The 18,913-nt window shown below is 37.4% G+C and overlaps 1 protein-coding gene across 6 annotated transcripts in view; it reads right to left on the reverse strand.

Annotated features, from left to right (window-relative positions):
* Window positions 1-18,913, reverse strand: part of FN1 (fibronectin 1) — a 70,323-nt gene that overhangs the window by 31,727 nt on the left and 19,683 nt on the right. For all 6 annotated transcript variants that reach the window (XM_010861148.1, XM_010861147.1, XM_010861146.1 and 3 more), the window contains exons 13-23: window positions 15,949-16,070; window positions 12,950-13,130; window positions 12,294-12,470; window positions 11,383-11,511; window positions 11,201-11,290; window positions 10,236-10,430; window positions 9,229-9,501; window positions 7,708-7,974; window positions 2,595-2,689; window positions 1,000-1,168; window positions 217-303 (exon numbers count right to left, since the gene is read on the reverse strand). In XM_010861148.1, coding sequence (XP_010859450.1) covers window positions 217-303; window positions 1,000-1,168; window positions 2,595-2,689; window positions 7,708-7,974; window positions 9,229-9,501; window positions 10,236-10,430; window positions 11,201-11,290; window positions 11,383-11,511; window positions 12,294-12,470; window positions 12,950-13,130; window positions 15,949-16,070 — 1,785 coding nt within the window. The remainder of the gene's footprint in view (window positions 1-216; window positions 304-999; window positions 1,169-2,594; window positions 2,690-7,707; window positions 7,975-9,228; window positions 9,502-10,235; window positions 10,431-11,200; window positions 11,291-11,382; window positions 11,512-12,293; window positions 12,471-12,949; window positions 13,131-15,948; window positions 16,071-18,913) is intronic.

Consider the following 18,913-nt stretch of genomic DNA (forward strand, 5'->3'; position numbering starts at 1 on the left):
CAGTATTGAGTATAAGTAAAACTAATAATTAAGATCCAAATACATGACGCTGAATGTGAGAGGTAGTCTGAACACTTAAGTTACAATCCCAGTTCTGTAACATTTGTGACAATGGATGTAAGTTAATTTTTTCCAAGTCTTTTCATTCTGTAAAAGTGAGGTCGTTTCTACCTGTCATCACCCTTAGAATTCTGTCCTGACGCATTGCGGGCTTACCGGGAGTGGTGCTCCTCTCCCAGGAGACAGTAAGCACTCCGGTGTCAGGGTTTGCCTCCAGGTGCAAGTTCGTTGGTGGGGACAGTGCTACACAGAAAAGAATTTTAATTAAAAGTTAAAGTTCGGATGGAGTTTCCCAGCTGGTGCTAGTAGTAAAGACCCTGCCTGCCAATGCAGTTGTTGTAAGAGATGTGGGTTCAACTCCTAGGTCAGGAAGATCCCCTGGAGGAGGGCATGCAAACCCACTCCAGTATTCTTGCCTGGAGAATCGCATGGACAGAGGAGCCTGGAAGGCTACGGTCCATGGGGTCACAAAGAGCTGGACACGACTGAAGTGACTTAGCATGCACACACACATGTACACAAAACTAGCATAAAGTGCTTGAGCTGTAGAACTTCTCTCCCTTCCTCCCCGCCCCTCCCTCTCTCCCTTCCTTCAATTACCAGTAAAAATAAAGAAGTTGTACTGTAAAACCATGATGGATAGCAATTCTCTGAGAGCACTTTTTTTTTTACTATTTTAAATTTTGCAACACTGCTGAAATCTTTTTCTGTGTTGTCAATTCACAGATAACTTTTGATATGGAAAGAACACTTCTGATGTCATGAATTATATGATATCAGTTGAACTTGCTACTCCAGACTTAGAGAATAGCTAATAATATAAGTAGGAATGAAATCTTTCCCTTGTGTCATTATCATAAGTAAAAAGCGATACCTCTATCAGTTACCTTTAAAAAGTGCCAACAGTTTAAAATATGAAAAGAGGCAAGGAACTCTTACGTGTCACCACTTTCTTCACAATTGGCGCATCTCTCTCTTGCCCGTCTCTGAGGACAGAGATGGTGTAAACGTATTCCACACCTGGAGTCAGGCCAGACACCACGATGCTTCCTGACTCTGAAGTCACTTCTCGGGGTGCTTCTCCTCCCTGGCTTGGTCGTACACCCAGCTAGGAGAAAGAAGACAAAATCAACACCAAGGACAAATATTTCCAGAGCTGGGTTACTGCTGAGAATTTGTGGTTACGCTTCGCATAATGTGGACTCCTCAGGAACTGTACTCTGCTTTTAGTTGGGAATAAGTTGGGACCTTACTTTAGCTCTACTAAATAATTTCACTGGAAATTCCCCAGAACTGTGGGGAGGGTGCCAGTTAAGGCAAGTATCTTCCAAAACTAAGTTAAGGTAGTTTATAATGGAAGGTTCCAGAGAAACATCATTACATATTGCTTCGCTTGATAAACAACCTCCTGGTACAAACCAGAAGTACACAAAGGCTTTCAGCTACATGTCCGTTCGTTTCTTATTTTCTTTTTGCTGGAAGAAATCCTCGAGTTCTCTCTTTAATGAGTTACTAACATTCAACTTAGGTACCAGCCCCTGTAACACTTTGTACTTCAAAAACAGTCCTTTTGAAGAAGTATATTCACAGCTTCAAATGCAAGATTGTTATGTTACAAAAGAAGAATTAAGATTACTATGCCCAGAATTTTCAACCCTTTTAGTATTTAATTTAAAAAAACCTAGGTAATATTGTGTCATCAGGGTTCAACTCTGCAGGCAGCCTTAGTAAGGTATAAGGCTTCTGAAAGTCCAAATGACACTACTAAGGGAAATTTAAAAGATACATTGATGATCTTCAAAAAGGGATTCTCTGTATTTAAGTAGTGTAATTATCAATATGCTATTGCATATTTCAAAAAAGAAGTGGTCTTTGGTATATATTTTAAAACAAACAATTATTAGGATTTAGTCTTGATTTTCAAGTATAATAAATATTTCTCTCTCCACACTCTAAATTCCAAAGAAAGGAAATCTTTTAAATACATTCATTTGTATTCCTCACTTCCCTAATACCATTAGTTTAAAAAAACAAGTATCCAGATCTATAGGGAAGAGCTTAATCTTAACTTCTATTAAGAGATTCACCCAAGGGGCTCTGAACAAGTTGAGATGAAACTGATTGAATAAAAATGTGATTTTTGAGCTATTCTGAGTTTAATTGGTCTCCCTAAATTGGTTTTTGTGAACTTGATATCTATTTAGAACAACACAACAAATGCGGTTTCCCTATATATATCTTTAAATGTAATTCCCTGGGGGAAAGGATAGAGAAAATAAGATAACAACAAATAACAGCTTCATACTAATGTTTTCTTCTTTGCAAAGCACTTTTACAGCCTCAATTCATCTTTCCAGCAATTCAGGGAGGCAGAAGTATTGTGATGCCCTGACAATGTGGCCAGAGAGGTATGAACAGAAACAGGATAAAACCCAAGTCACCCGATTCTTGAAACATCCTGTTTTAACCACATCCAGAAACACGAGGGCACCTCAGGGCTATATCACTAGAGATTAGGAACATCTGCAATTTACCTTAAAGCCAATCCTTGGGGCAGGTGTCCATGTAATCACAATGGTGGTCTCAGTCACCTCTGTGTTGTAATGTGGGATAGAGCCCAGAGGCTGCACTGTGAAATGGAATCAAAAAAGCATGTGTTCAAACCTCGGAATCACAGAGAATGCAGATAAATGTTTTTTATCTGGTACCTCAGTTCAGCCAACTAACGATCCAAAATGTAACATATAACATACATGAAAATTTGGAGTAGATCAGTGCCTTTCAATCTTTCATGTACCACACAAATCATCTGAGACCTGGCTTAAATGCAGGATCTGATTCTATAGGTGCATATGTGGCTGGGTAGTTTGCCTTTCTGTAACACTAATGCCGTAGGTCCATGAATCACATTTGAATAACGAGGAGCTGGATGACCACAGAGGACACATTCAACTCCTTGGATTCTGTAATCTGTGTATTTTCATTATGTTTGGGATTTGAGTTTGATGACAACAACTTTCCCTATCATCAGTATAAAATCCCATATAAAATGTAAAATTGGTCATCACAAACTGATTATCACTCTGCTTCTTAATCATTATTTTGAGAACAATGGTTAAATTATAGATTATGCTGAGTCATTCCATAATGATGGCCAATTATTATTTTTTATTTCATATAGGAGTAACTAACTAACAATACTGTTAGTTTCAGGTGGAAAGCAAAGGGACTCAGCCATACATATACACGCATCCATTGTCCCCCAAACTCCCTTCCCATTCAAGCTGATGGCCAATTATTTTTGGTTGCAAAAAGAGATGTCATATTAAAGTTAAACAAAATCTGCCACCATGGATGAACTTATAAATTCTAAATAGTCTTTCTTTAAATATATAATTATTCATTCAGAATAATCACACTACAGAAATTTAGCATTCTGCCACTGGAATTAGGTATTATAAGAAAAGTTGATTTCAAATCTCCTAGATCCTGACATCACTTTTATTTCTTAGTGAAAATAATACTTAAAAAAAAAAGGAAGAGTATGTGTACACAAAGTTGAAATACACATTTTCAACAGTCTTACAGACTTTATCATAAACTTAAACTCTTTAAAATATAATTGGCAGAACAACTAAACCTTGTACTAAGGGGAACAAGCATTTTGATAACTGGCTGCTATGGGAAAGGTGAGGTCTTAGACGTTAAGGCATTTGTATCAGGTGAGTCAAATTCCAGGTTTTCAAGCATGTGGCCATGGCACATGGCCTTTATAATCTCTTCCTCTTTGCATCCCAACCAAATTTTTGTACCCACCGAGAAAAAACTTAGCAAATGCATTTTTCTTCTAAATTATGAATGGTTGATTTGACAAAGACATCCTGCAGACTTAGACAAATGAATATTAAAAGTCTTTAAGACTACTCTGTTATTACTCAGCTCCAGTCACGGGAAAATTCAGGCCCAGCACTGCAATTGTCTTCCAATCTAGATTTTCATGTGCAACTTTTAAAAAAATTACTTTTAAAATCCTGTTGTCTGAAAAAACAAAATATGTGTGTGGGCTCCTTTGTAATGACTGCTCTAATGGCTGGACTGAAGTTCTACTGGTTTAGAGGCATGTTTCATGAGTATGTTATTATTTTGATGATGTTTTCAGGAGAATTAGGATGGGTGACCCATGACGCCTTTCCAGACTCACTGAAATCATACACTATTTGGTTGCCACTGACTTTGCCAAAATGCCATGGCCATCCCTGAGTGACAATTTAATGACCACAAGAAACAATTCAGGGAGCAGTCAGTTTCCTTCACTGAACATCTGGGAAAGCCACAATTTTTTCAAAAAAAACATTCTCAACTGTCTTGGGCTTTACGATTGGGTGTTTTCTATTGCTTGAGCCAGCCAGCGAAAAGGTTCCCAAGTTTAAGATGATGGTCTCTGCCTGGGAACACCATTACGGGAAACCCTCCAAACCACAAACCCACAAACTGATGGCAAACAAAGAATGTGACTGTAAGTATGAGCTATGGATTCTGGCAGGTCTTGTTAGGTGAAGGACAGCCTGGATGTTAAAAAAATAAAATTTGCCCTATTTATAAAGGAGTAGGCTGGTTTTCCCCCAGAAACAGCTCTCCTACCCCCACCATATGCTCTTAAGAATTTAGTACAAGTTATAAAACCCAGAAAAGTTATTCCAGAATTTAGTTTGGTAACAGTAAAAAAAACTACAGAAACTTAGAGCAATTCCAAAAATATGCAAGTCCAGCTGATGTTCACAACCTCAGAACTCCCTGCTAACAGAAGCTTATTTAAATCTAAAGTATGGGGAGGCTTCCCAGGTGGTCCAGTGGTTAGAAGGCATGGATTCTACCCCTGGTCAGGGAACTAAGATCGTGCATGCTGCACAGTGTAGCCAAAGAAAAAAATGTTAAACCTAACTTTGATTGAGCTGTTTTCACAATCATCTAGTCAACAAATATTTTTTGAAAGCATACTATATGCAAGGCATAACTTTTATCTAATAAAAGAAGTTTTGTCAGTTAACTCAAATAAAATTTTATTTTTATAAATGTACTGTGTACACAATAAAATAACATGTCCAATATATCAAAGTCTCCAAAAGTACTTGAAATAGCCAATAATTGCCCCACCCATGCCACTTATTATTGTTAGTATCATTAAAAATGCTTTTTCTTAGAGAAATGCAAATTAAAACTACAATAAGATACCACCTCACACCAATCCGAATGGCCGTCATTATAAAGTCTACAAATAAAAAACATTGGGATCGCTTCTCGGCCTTTTGGCTAAGATCAAGTGTAAAAAACATTGGACAGGGTGTGGAGAAAAGGGACCCACTCCTACACTGTTGTGGGAATGTAAATTGGTGCAGTCACTATGGAGAACAGTATGGAGGTTTTTCAAAAGAACTCAAAATAGAGTTGCCATGTGATCCAGCAATTCCACTCCTGGACATATACACAGACAAATTATAATTCTGAAAGATACATGCATCCCTAGATTTATAGCAGCACTATTTACAACAGCCAAGACACAGGAGCAACCTAAATGTCCATCAACATATGAATGAATAAAGATGTGGTACATACATTAAAATAGAATATTACTCAGCCATGAAAAAGAATGAATGCCATTTGTAGTAACATGGGTGGATCTAGAGATTTTCATACTAAATGAAGTCAGAAAGAAGGACAGATGCCATATATCACTTACGTGTGGAATCTAAAATAAAACACAAATGAACATATCTACAAAAAAAAAAAGTCTCACAAATGCAGAGAACACCCTTGCAACTGCCAAAGGAAGGGGAGGTGGGGGAGGAAAGATTGGGAGTTTGGGCTTAGAAGGTTCAACTAGTATACATAGGATGGATATACAACAAGGTCCTACTGTACAGCACAGGGACCTATACACAATATCCTGTGACAAATCATAATTGAAAAGGATATGAAAAAGAATATATTTTCATATGTATAACTGAGTCGTTTTGCTGTTCAGCAGATATTAACCCAACATTGTAAATCAACTATTTTTCCAATAAAATAAACAAGATGCTTATTCTTTTATAGGCATTTATCCAACAAAAGGAAACTATGTAAAATATGTTTCATGTTAAAAAGTAAAAAAGATAACAGTGGTCAGTAAAAGACTACTAAACTCTCTGTTCTAATGCAATGAATGTCATCTATAAGAAGCAGGTATTTATAAGAAATACAAAGATACTGATCTCATGTTAATAGATTTTAGAGTCTTAGTAACATATAACATAAAATAGCAAAATTCAAAAGTCAGCTTATAGATAAAAAGTACGTTTTACTTGTTTATGACTAGTAGTTACTTAGGAAAAAGCATTTACTGCCAAGCTTTATACATGCAATTTAAATAGAAATACATTTTTAGTAAATTATGAATTCCTACAAATTTTATAGACACTTTCTTTGTGTGAAATAAATTCCACAGTAATTTATAAACTAAACTTATATTCACTTTTTGAATGCTTTTTAACATCTATTTTTCAAGTTAGAGTAAGATTTGTGGAAAGCTTTTAGGAAATCGCAAGCTAGTTCACAGTTGCAATATATGCTGAAAAAGTGTTAAGTTAGGTCCTTCCATAATTCAAAATGAGCTAAAAACAGCAATTAATGCTTATCTAGAAATTATGGATCTCATATTTCTTTGTAATGTAAATGAGATGCATTAATAGAAATCAATTCATGAATACGAATTTAATAGAAATCAACTCATGAATACAATCCTCTATTGTGATATAGACATGAAAGAGATTTAAGGTCACTTCCTGTAAAGTGTTGAGCAAAAGACAGACATGACCAAAAATTACTGTCAATATTTTTCCTTCTGCGGAATTGAGAGTGATTTAAGAAAAGTTAAAAAAAAAGCGCTATCCTGTTCTGCAGAAGTGCTTTAATCTGCTGTTGTCAACACTCATTACTTCCTTAGCTTCTTGTCCTGTTGGTTTCTATTCAACTGGTGGATGTTTTTCTTCCACATTTAATGCTGTCGTTCGATGCTCAAAGTATCAGGATGTAGACACAGTGGCTGATTTTTTTCTTGCCTTAACTAGTATTTAGTAAATTCATTTAATTCAGTAGCATTCAATTTTCGAATAACTTGGGTGTCTTAAACCATGCTACTCAAAGTACTGGTCTAGGAGGAAATAAGGATCTTGGTAACATATATCATATAACCCACTGCTTCCTTCATCAAGAAAACTTTGCTTCAAAAAAGTATTAACTGAACAGTGTGCTCCCTGATCCATTCTGGCATAAGCTCATTAGTCCATGTAACAAACAACTCACAGAGCAGCAGTGGATCCATGGATCACACTTTGAGTAGGACCACTTTAAATATCTCTTTCAAATTAAAAATAATTATTTAAAACTTGTACAAAATTTTTAAGTTAACTTTGTTCTTTTTTGACCATACTGCACAGCTTGTGGGATCTTAGTTCCCTGACCAGGGAACTAGGCAGGGACAGCAGAGAGTCTTAACCACTGGACCGCCATGAAATTCCCTAAGTTAACTTCTTAAAAAATGGATGAAGGAGAGAGAATGTAAATACAGATGAGACATCACCAAGAAAAGACATTTAAATTTTGACTTACGAGTGGTGAAGACTCCGGTGACTCTGGGGCTCTGCTGATTGCCCTTCACGGCTACGAGGCTTACAGCATACTCAGAGCCAGGCTGCAGGTTCCTCAGTGGGTACTGCGAGGCTGCGGGCCCCACGTTGTACTGCTTGGGCTGGCCTCCCCGGGTCAGGCCCACGGTCAGTCGGTACCCGACTATCCGGGCGCGAGGTGGAGTCCAGGTCACTATAACCGTGGTATCAGTTTCATTGATAAACTGGAGGTTGGTGGGAGCATCCAATTCTAGAAAAAGAGATGAAACATGTCAAGACATAGCTGCACTTCAGAATTATCATAGTGAAATCCTAAAGCTTGACTGAATTTTCTAAGTTCTTTCTTCTCAAGGTTGAAACAAAGATCATAACCTTGGAAATACTGAGCCATGAAGAAGAGACTGAGTGCTACAGAGAACCTCCCAAAACTCTTGTCAGTCATGAGAAATCACTCACTGTGTTTGCCTGACTTTGATCCTGTGGAAAGTTTATAATTTTCCAGCATGATTTTCCCATTACCCTCAGAAATTACACTAACATTGCAGAGATGGTATTTAAAAACAAAAGCCAGTACTTGTGAAGCTATAGTTTGTTCTGCTCTGAGCCAAATAGGTGAAGAAAACAGAAATAAACCCATTAAAATGAGGGTAAGAAGAAAGTTCCACGTGGAGCACAGTGACGTTTTCTGCATTTATTCAATGACTAATCCTTTGCTTGAATAATAAAAGTAACTTTCACCTGATTCAGATGAGACAAAAATGATAACATATACTCAGAACCTCAGATTCATGGCAAGACCCTGGTGAGTTTGCCCTAGCACAAAGAATCACATAAATTGTTGGTTTTCTTCTTGAGTGTGATAACTGGCAATTTCCCTACAATAATTTAAAACACTTTTCAGAGGGAGGAGATGTTTAAGAGGTAGTCAAGTATAACAACAAAGCATGGGCTTTGGAGTCAAAAAGACATAGGTCTATGTGGATCCCCACTCCATCATTTCTCAGCTCTGTTACTTTACTTTACAAGTTGCAGCATTTTTTATAAGCTTCAGTCTCTTCATGTATCCCGTAGGGATAATAATAAGACCTTCCTTATTAACTCAAAATGAGGATTAAATATGAGGATAATAAAGAACTGAGCATATGACCTGGTGCTTAATACACATCGAATGTTTTAGTAATTACTATTTATAAATAATTCTGCTATAAAAGAATTAGGAGACTATACTTGAAGTCTGACTTAGGTATATTTAGTTACACAAATAGTACTCAAATTTTCAATCCATGTCTCCATTAGCAAGGAAAATTAGGCTAAGTTTTGCTCCTTTCATGTCATGTCCCCATGTATTTGGGAAATGGATTACCATTTAGCCTCTATGGAGGCTATACATTTCCTGTTCTCTGAGTATGTTCCTGTTTCTAATTGTGAACCCAGGAGTGAATGGAGTGCTGCCCATTGATCACAAGTGGAAAGGGAGGGTAGAGATAAAGGACCCCAAACCTACTGGTTGCCTGCTGTGCCGTCAGAGGCTTGCTCTCCCTCCCCTGGTTCACGGCGAAGACTTTGAAGTGATAAGTGACCCCAGGGGACAGCCCGGTGACTTCTGCAAAGGTGTTCCTGCTGACGGGCAGCCTCTGCCCATGCTCCCCGGGCAGGTTGACGGGGATCACATCCACACGGTAACCGGTTACTGGACTCTCTGGGGGTGTCCACATGATGGTGATCTTCACATCTGTCACCTCCACAAACTGCAGGTCCCTGGGAGGGGGAACTTTATCTAACAGACAAGAGCCAAGTGGTCATTCGCAATTCCTGCTGAGGATTATTTTTAAAAAACCAGTTTGCCAAATGTGTATAAGGCAATTCATAGAGCCCCTCTCTTCAGAGCAAAGCTGTTTTCTCTTTAAATCTAAGAACACATTTTTGGGGTTATATTTTCATGGTTTAGTCATCTTGCTTACATTTGACATTTAAAACTATTATGTAAAATGTGAATGTAAGCAGATGAGTTTCCATCAAATGAAGTGTCCTAATGGGGGGTTTAAAATAAACATACCCCCCAAAACCCCTAAGCAAACTCTTGTGACAACAGAAAAAATTGTGGTTTTTACTTTAATGAATCTTTTTTTTAATACTTAAGAGCAACAGATGAACTACCCCTTAGGTTTCTTGGGGAAAATATGAAAGCTTTATGCTGTCAATTTTTAATCAGGAAAGCCAATAGCCAGCTTTTATTAGTTACTTTACAGTGAGAACATATCAGCTACATTTCGTAAGTTCAGGGATAGAGTAATCTATAGGATGACTTGCATATAGGAACCGTAGACAGAGACAAAATAAACCCCCCAGAGACAATTATTCTTTGATCTTACACGTCTGGTTGTCCCTAGTAGGCTCATGGAGTGAACACAAGCCAAGGTTGGTTTTGTTCCTCTGGCAAAAGGGAGGTTCAAGATGTAACTTTCTTAAGCCTTAAAAGGTAAGACAGCACAAGAAGCAGCTTTAGGTTACCTGAACGTGGGACTCCAGTGGTTTCTTGCTGGATGAAGACGGGAGTACTTTCTTGATTTTCTTCCACAGCATAGATGGTGATGTTATACTGAACGCCAGGTTGCAAGTCACTGAGAGTGACAGAGTTGGCCGTTTCAGGAAGATTGAGTTCTGTGCTACTACCCTCTACGGATGGGGAATAGACGATTCTGTATCCTGCAGATTCAGGAGAAAAACAGTAAAACACACTGATGAAACACAGGTTTCAAAAGGCATAAATTCCCCTTTCCTAATAGCCCTTAGCATCTTGGTAGATCACTCTTGAAGAGTGAGCAATTCTTCTGGACTCATTCAATAGTGCTACTTCTTATAAGGACTGTTCAGTCCAAAGATTAAATAAGAATAGTCATGCAAAGCTTTTTAATAATAAAAATCATCCTCAAAGACCGAGATCCTTAATAAATGTCTATTAGAGAAGCCAGGAGGTGAAAATATTCATGTTAAATCGATTTCTTTTTCTTTGAGCTCTAGATGATGGGAGCAATCAAGGAACCACTCTGAGCCAGAGTTGTCTAGCCTGTCTATGTCTTTTAAGAACTTCAGAAACAGTTAAATCACCTAATGAGCTAATAAGGCATCTTGGCTGCCTCTAAGAATAAGTCTCAGAGTGAGGTTTTCAGAAGAATTACCCCTCTTCTATCATGGGAATGCCTTGTTTAATAAATCCATGAGCTGGATTTCGAGGTTTGTGCCTGTGTGATTGTGTGTGTGCATGTTTGTGTGAAACAGGTTAATTAAGACATATTTAAGAGGAAATTATTCATAAGAAGGTAAGGCTGTACAGACACACATATATCTCCACTGTGGTCCAGTAATTACAATAGAGATATATAAGTGATTTGCCTGCTCATAGATCAGAATCCACTCCCTCACCTCTTAGGGCAACAAGATTAACATAGGAGCCAAGAAGAGGCAGCTAAGCTGACCTGTGATGGGCGCCCTGGGTCTGCTCCAGCGAACGACAATGGAAGTGTCATCAACCTGGTCCACGGTAGGGTCAGGAGGGGCGTCAGGTGCTAACAAAGAAACGAAGAAATGAGAAAAGCAGGAAATACTGCTACAGGTCTGTTTCACAGGGGGAAAAAAAGTCTTTTCACTCCACACATACCTGTGGTCTGTGAGGTAGACAGGATCAAATTCTGCTCTCCTTCCTCGGATATCTCGTAAACATTCACAGTGTATTTTCGGCCGGGAAGCAGGTCAGGGATGTTCACGGAAGTGGCTGTGCTGGGAAGATCTTTGAAATAAAAGGGAAAGGTTACTATCAGAGGATACCAATCCCTCTAATGACTCCATAACCTTTGAGAAGGATAGTTTTAAAACTATATATTCATGGGGGTGGGGGGAATGAATGAAGAAAACTATAAAGAAATATACTAATGTATAGTCAGTAATTATCAGTGCACTATGAGATAATTTTTTTCCCCCTTTCTCAAATATTTTCTCTAAGGATATATAATTTTAAACCACCCCCAAATTTGTAAACATTGTCCTCTGTAGTTAGAAGTCTAAGTAGTGGTTATGGGTGAGGGATGATGGGGGAGGAGGGATGTTCTTTTTCTTGATCTGGGTCCTGGTCACGTGGGTGTGTTCTTTTTATAAAAATTCACTGAGTTCTATGTTTATGATTTGTGTACTTTTCAGTGTGTATATTTCTCCACAATAAAGTTTTTAAAAGTCTGTTACACATGAGAATCTGAAAAGCATGAATAAGGGTACTGTGTCTCTCCCAAAGCTAACAGTCCCCATGCTGGCAATTACTTCCAGGAAGAACACACTATTGTTATGTGGACCTGTGCCCAGGCTAACACATAACACAGCTCCCACCAGGGGCCAGGAAAGTGAGCATGGTTTAGGAAACACCCAGGTTGGTTCTAAAAAGGGTCAGTTGTTTTCCATCCTCACACTGGAGGGTCAACTAGTTCCAAACTTCCCAGGCCACCTGCGTGGATGGCCCCCCGCCCAGCCCCACCCCCAGCAGAATCTGCCAGCAGCTGGTCATCAACACATCAAGCTCACCCAGGTACTGTGGTTCATCTCCCTCTTCACTCAGCTCATACTCCACCCGGAATCCAGACACAGTGTCCGAAGCCGAGACCCAGGAAACCACAAAGCTGCTGGCTGTGATTTCAGTCACCGACTCAGAGGTGGCCACAACAGGAGACAAGGGTGTGGTCTCTCCCGTCACAGTGTTGCCTAGAGTCACAGAGAGGACAAAGAGCCTTCAGCCACGGATAAAACTTACTACCACCATCCGTAAAATACCATTTAAAAAAAAAATGTAGTTGCCGGACTTCCCCATTAGTCCCAGTGGTTAAGAATCCACCTGCCAGTGCAGCGGACACAGGCTTGATCCCTGCGTCCAGGAACTAAGATCCCACATGTTACAGGGCAACTCAGCCCATGCACCACAGCTACTGAAGCCCATGCGCCCATGCTCCACAACAAGAGAAGCCACCAGAATGGAAGCCCACACTGCAACAAAGAGTAGCCCCAGTTCACTGCAACTAGAGAAAGTCAGTGCAGCAGTGAAGACCAGCGCAACGAAAAAAAATAAAATGTGAGTATTCATATTCATCCACGGAAGAAGATGAATCGAGAAGGAAAGCACTTCCTCTGGGGAGCCCAGGTCTGAGAAAGGCACGCACAGATGGACGGGCCACTGGGGTACATACTGGTCACCGCTGGGCTCGTGCTGGTGGTGGTAAAGTCGAAGCGCGTCACCTCTCTTTGGCCATAGTGCTGGACGCTGATAAGCTGGCCCTCGTATACCACACCTGGCCTCAGGCCTTTGATGGTGTAGGAGTTTAAGTGGCCAGGAATGGTAGCTTCCTTCCAGCGGTTTGGAGAATTTTTCTAAAAATTTAAGTGAAAAAAAAAATTACACAAGAATTTACAAAGATGAATGCTGGGAGAGGATATGGAGCATTTTTCAAAGAAGAACGAGGAGTCTATGAAGTTCCATTTGAGGGGGATATCACGGAAAATTGGGATCAGAATAGAAACCTGCAGCAGAATTTGTTAATGTTAATAATAATGGTTATTACAGCTAATATTTACTGATGGTTTACTATGTTCCATGTTCCGTGCTGTTTTCCTTCCATTCTCTTATTTAAGGTTTATCTCTTACCTCCTCCAAGTTAGTGGTATTATTGTCCTGATTTTACAGATGAAGAAACAGAGTATGTGACATGCCCAAGATTACACAAAGGGAGGCCCTGGGCACCTTCCTTTTTGCCAGATTAACTATTCAGTTTAATAACAGCAACCCAAGTTTTGCCTTTCCCAATTTTTAAATTTCCACAATGAACTGGGATATATTCCTCTTTGAAGTGGGAAAAGGCTTTATAGTCTATATTTATTTAGTGGGATACAAACCAAGTTTCTTACAGAGCAAAGGCATAATATTCTTTCATGACTCAGTTCCCGGGACCATCACATACGAGGCTTAACGCTGCTCTGGTTTTATGACTCATTCTTGGATATGAACTACTCCATCAAAAGTGGTTAGCCAACTTTGGGCAAGACTGCAGAAGAATGTGATCTCAGTTTATTTAATCTTTGTCTCCAGTTTATATTTTCACATCCTGTCCGAATTTATTAATATCATGGATCACAAAATTTATGGCAATAAAATGTGTAAAAGAAACATCCTTACTTCAAACAAGTTGAGACCATTTTAAGTATAAATATTCTACACTAATATAAGTCAAAATACATTTTTAATAGCCAGTGATTTTACAAAATTATCCAATCAACCAGTTCCTCAATAATTCAGCTACTCAAGTGTCCCTTTATAATTTTTAAATAAATGAAAGTGATCCTGGTACTCTCTAAATTTAAACACCTTGTGAAAAACATTAAAATTAGTCATTATAATTAGCTCAGATTTAATAGTAAGCCTTTCGCTCAATGTGAAATTTTTGGTTTGTTATTAGAAGAAAATACTCAAGAATAAACTATCAGGTGACAAATATTAAAGAAAAACCTGAAAGTGTTAAAAAATCTCAAAGAAATAACCTCCACTCTTTGGAGACTTTCTAACTTATACACATTTTATATGTGTGCTAAGTCGCTTCAGTCGTGTCTGACTGTGTGACCCTATGAATTGTAGCACACCAGGCATCTGTCCATGGCATTCTTCAGACAAGAATACTGGAGTGGGTTGTCATGCCCTCCTCCAGGGGATCTTCCCGACCCAGGGATCAAACCCACATCTCTTAAGTCTCCTTTATTGGCAGGTGGGTTCTTTACCAGTAGCATCACCTGGGAAGCCCTGATATACATTTTATGCCTATGTGCAATTATCCCTTATTACTGTGGTCTCACAAATACTTCAGAGTTAAGTTTAAATTAAATAAAATTGATGAAGAGAAATGAGAGACAAGAAAGTGTTAGAGGGGAAATATATTCATCCCATCGACTAACATCATTAGACAAAAAGTTCTGCAAATGGCTACTACATATACTGTGGACATTAACAAAAAATGGGTGAGAGAAGAAAAAGAATGATTTCAACAGCTTGAATTTTTCAAAAAGAATTGAATACAATTCCATGAGTTGGTCAAATGTTTTATTTTACTTAGCTTTTTTAGTTCCTAGAAACCAATAGCTGTGATTTAAAATGGGCATTTTTCTCCTGTGCTTAAATAGTTTCTCAAATTAATGTCATACATTTTGGAGAGATATAAGGGCAGGCTTGAGAGGGTAAGAGAAACTACAACATAATAGATCAATATCCTCCCTAGTGAGACTTAATAGATCAATATCCTCCTTAGTGAGGTTTCTTCAATTTCTAGATGATTAGTGGGGAGTCACAAAGTCATTCATTAAATACACTAACTATCCTTCATCTATACTTTTCTCTCATCATCTCTCCCTTCTATCCAAATAACTGCAAAGATTAGAAAGTAAGGTTTTATGAAATGATCATGGAAATTCCCTGGTAGTGGTTAAGACTTGGGGTGTTCACTGTCATGGCCCAGGTTCAACACCTGGTTGGGGAACTATGATCCCTCAGGCCATGCGGCATGGTCAAAAAAAAAAGAAGAAACAATCACTTAAAAAGTGAATTAAAAAAGAAAGATATTAATTTAGCTATTTTGTTTTACAAATCATGGAAAATGATGCCAGTAGTTTTCTTTCCCTTTGATGGAGTTGCAAGACTTTTAAAAACTTTAGATTCTCTTCCCGTGCTGGGTAAGAATAATTTTAAGCATTATCATTTCTACTCACAAACAAGATGTTTCTAACATGAAGAGTTAAGTTCTCCTAAATACCAAAAGACAGCTAAGTCTATATGTGAATTAGATTGACCACATATTGTTTGGTCACTAAACAAATATAATGCCAAGTGAATAGTTCGTCAGATCTACTGGCTCAAAAACTGAAACACATTTTCAGAATCTGTTCATTTCCTTCTCCTTTAAAAAAAATATTCGATTATTTACTTTTCTTTATTTCGCTGCACCTAGTCCTAGTTGTAGCACGTGGCATCTTTTAGTTGGGCACGCAAACTTAGATATGACATGCAGTATCTAGTTCCCTGCCCAGGGACTGAACAGGAGTCTCCTGAATTGGGAGCAGGAAGTCTTAGTCACTGGACCACCAGGAAGTCCCCAGAATCTATTAATCAAGAGCTTCAATATCCAAGGTTTCTGAGCAGGATACTCACAGGTTTCCATCTGAGAATGTACTTGGAAATGTGAGATGATTCTGGTGCGCTCCATTGGATGGGGTGAGAGTTGGGTTGACTTGGGGTCTCAGTGATGATTACTTGGACAGGACCACTTGTATCTGAAAATGAAAATATGAGAGTTAGTGATCCTGAGGATTCCCTTACTTCAACTTAAAATTTAGTGCACATGGATGGCCATCAGTAAAGACAGTTTTGCTTATGAGTAAATGGGAGCACAATAAAAATTATCTGGAGTTAATTTTTTACATATTGACATTGGAAATCAATGAGACAAATCCTTTTTTTCTTAATTAATCACTGTCAAATAACAATATTGTGTTAATCTCTGCTGTACAGCTATGTGATTCAGTTATACATACACACACACACACATATATATATTCTTTTTTATATTCCTTTCCATTATGGTTTATTACAGGATATTGACTATTGTTCTCTGTGCTAAACAGTAGGATCTTGTGGCTCATGCATTTCGTGTGTGATAGTTTGCGCCTGCTGACCCTTCACTCCCGCTCCATGCCCTCCCTATGCCCTTCCTTTTGTCAACAACAGGTCTGTTCTCTATGAGACAAATTCTTTTTTAGCAGATAGCTTCTTGTCTTTCACATGAAAAATGCAACTCAAACTTATTTATAAGCAAATAAAATAAATTTTTAAATGCCACTTAGTTTGCTTGCTTCTCCTTTTTCAAAGAATTGTGAGAAAACTGTGGAACCACTCTAACACAAATAATGTAATACAGAATACAAACTTCATTTACTTATACTAAACGTCTTTGAAGGAAATTCTAGCTTGTGGAGCTTTTCATCAAGGACAAATCTACCATCAAGAAAGAAAAAACATTCCAAAGGCCATATGACATGATGTAAAACAAACACATTTCTAAATGGGGTAGAATCTTAGACAAACAGACAAAGGTAATAATTAAAGACTCAATTTTATTTCTCATCCTCTCAGTCTAATATCCTATCAGTTTCAGAAAATGTTTTATTTTTATTCAATGTTTGCTCTAAAATCATTCCATTGATTGGTCAAATTGCTGAGATCAAAATTACATTTTTTCAAAAGTAGTTATCAATAAAATGACATTTTGAAGTGTATACTAAATTTAATATTTCCACATCTTTAATGTGTAAAATTATTATCAACAAATTTAGTGTGTGGTTTTGGTTCTGCTTTTTTTTAAGGCAAAACAAGAGAAGTGGAATCAATTTCTTAATAGGGTAGATTCTATTTAGGATAATTATTAAATAAATGGAAAATTTATGCCTGCAGAACAGAACACTATTAAATACTGTCTTTTTTATGATGTCACTCAATGTTCAACTTATTAGAAATAAAGTTCCTTGTAATAACGTTTCCAAGAATTTCTAACTGACGTTCTGTTAAACAGAGCAAAATTTTGCATGTTAGCTAGAGCAGTTCAGCAGATTTTTAACAGATTTAAGTTTTCCATAAGGTCGTAGAAAAAATATTGATTTTCAAACTTAATTATTATCCTCACTATTAAATTTTATTTGAAAATAAAGTTTTATCTAGCAGAACAAATATACAACTTGCATATCTGGACAGACTCAAAAGTTCTAGAATAATATACTCACTTCCATGATGAGAATAATTCAGTTTGGCTCAAGACTAATAAACATTCTTTAAATCTTAATTTCATCTAATACACATATTTGTAAGCTGTACAAAAACCAAAATTAATAAATAAAATTCTCAATTTTTAATTCTAAAGTGTATATTTCATAGATCATGGCAGGATATTTGTTTTAATTAACTGGCAGAAGTCAATTCCACAACCCTCTTTGAATCACTCCTTCACCATTATATATATATGAATATAAATACATTTTTAAAAACAAACATTGAGGTAAAATTTTAGAGATGTGATTTACTCCCATAATCAGTAAATATAGAACTATCACATTTTTATATTACAATAATTGGTATAAGGCTATTTAAATATTGATCCTTAAAAGAAATCCTACCATAATTTCCTCATGTAAAGAGATGCCTGATATGTATTTTAGTTTAACAACCATGATTTTGAGAGAAAAAAGTTTATGATGCCATGAATGTACACCACCAAGAGTCATTCCTAAAGCTAACCAAGGACTTCGGATGATTAAATGCCAATAGTAGGTTCATTGATTGTAACAAACGTACCACTCTGGTGGGGATGTTGATATTAGAGGATGTTGTGCTGTGTGGGAGCAGAGGAAACACAGGAAATCTCTGTACCTTCCTTTTGATCTTGCTGTGAACCTAAAACTGCTTAAAAATAGTCTTAAATTTTAAAAAAAGATCATGATGATTATGGCTGATTCATGATGATTATGGCTGATTCATGTTGATGTATGGCAGAAACAATACTATAAAGCAATTATCCTCCAATTAAAAATAAATCTTAAGAAAATAATGATGGTTACATGTTTATCAAAATTAAGTTTTAGATAACATAAGTGACCTTTACTGCCTACCTTTAAGCTTAATCATGCTGCTATGTCCACAAGGAGGAGGATAGTGAAGAAAAGGGGAGGAAAGAGAAACAGGCGACTCAGAGGTTTTTACTCAGTGATGGAGCAAAACAACATAAGGTTTCCTCTAAAATTTCAAGTGCTGGTTTGAAACCCTATGTTTTCAATGTTAGCCTTGTACCATAGCTCACCTTTAAGGGAACTACCCTAAACAGTAATAAGATACCTTGCATTTAGCACAATTTTGTTCAGAGAGTAAAAAATTATCCATGATTTGTAAGGTCAATTAAATTCCAGCTATCACTCTATGCCACTTTTTCCACATATGATTAGAAGACAAGAAATTTGAAAATTCTGACATCATTTATATTTAGACTTAGCATTTTGATAATCCTTTTGATATTGGTTAATTGGTAAAACTTTGTAAAGTAACCTGAGCAATGACTCACACCATTGTGAAA

This window comes from Bison bison, unplaced genomic scaffold, assembly GCF_000754665.1.
Source record: "Bison bison bison isolate TAMUID 2011002044 unplaced genomic scaffold, Bison_UMD1.0 scf7180017864471, whole genome shotgun sequence".
In the NCBI taxonomy this organism is placed as follows: domain Eukaryota; kingdom Metazoa; phylum Chordata; class Mammalia; order Artiodactyla; family Bovidae; genus Bison; species Bison bison.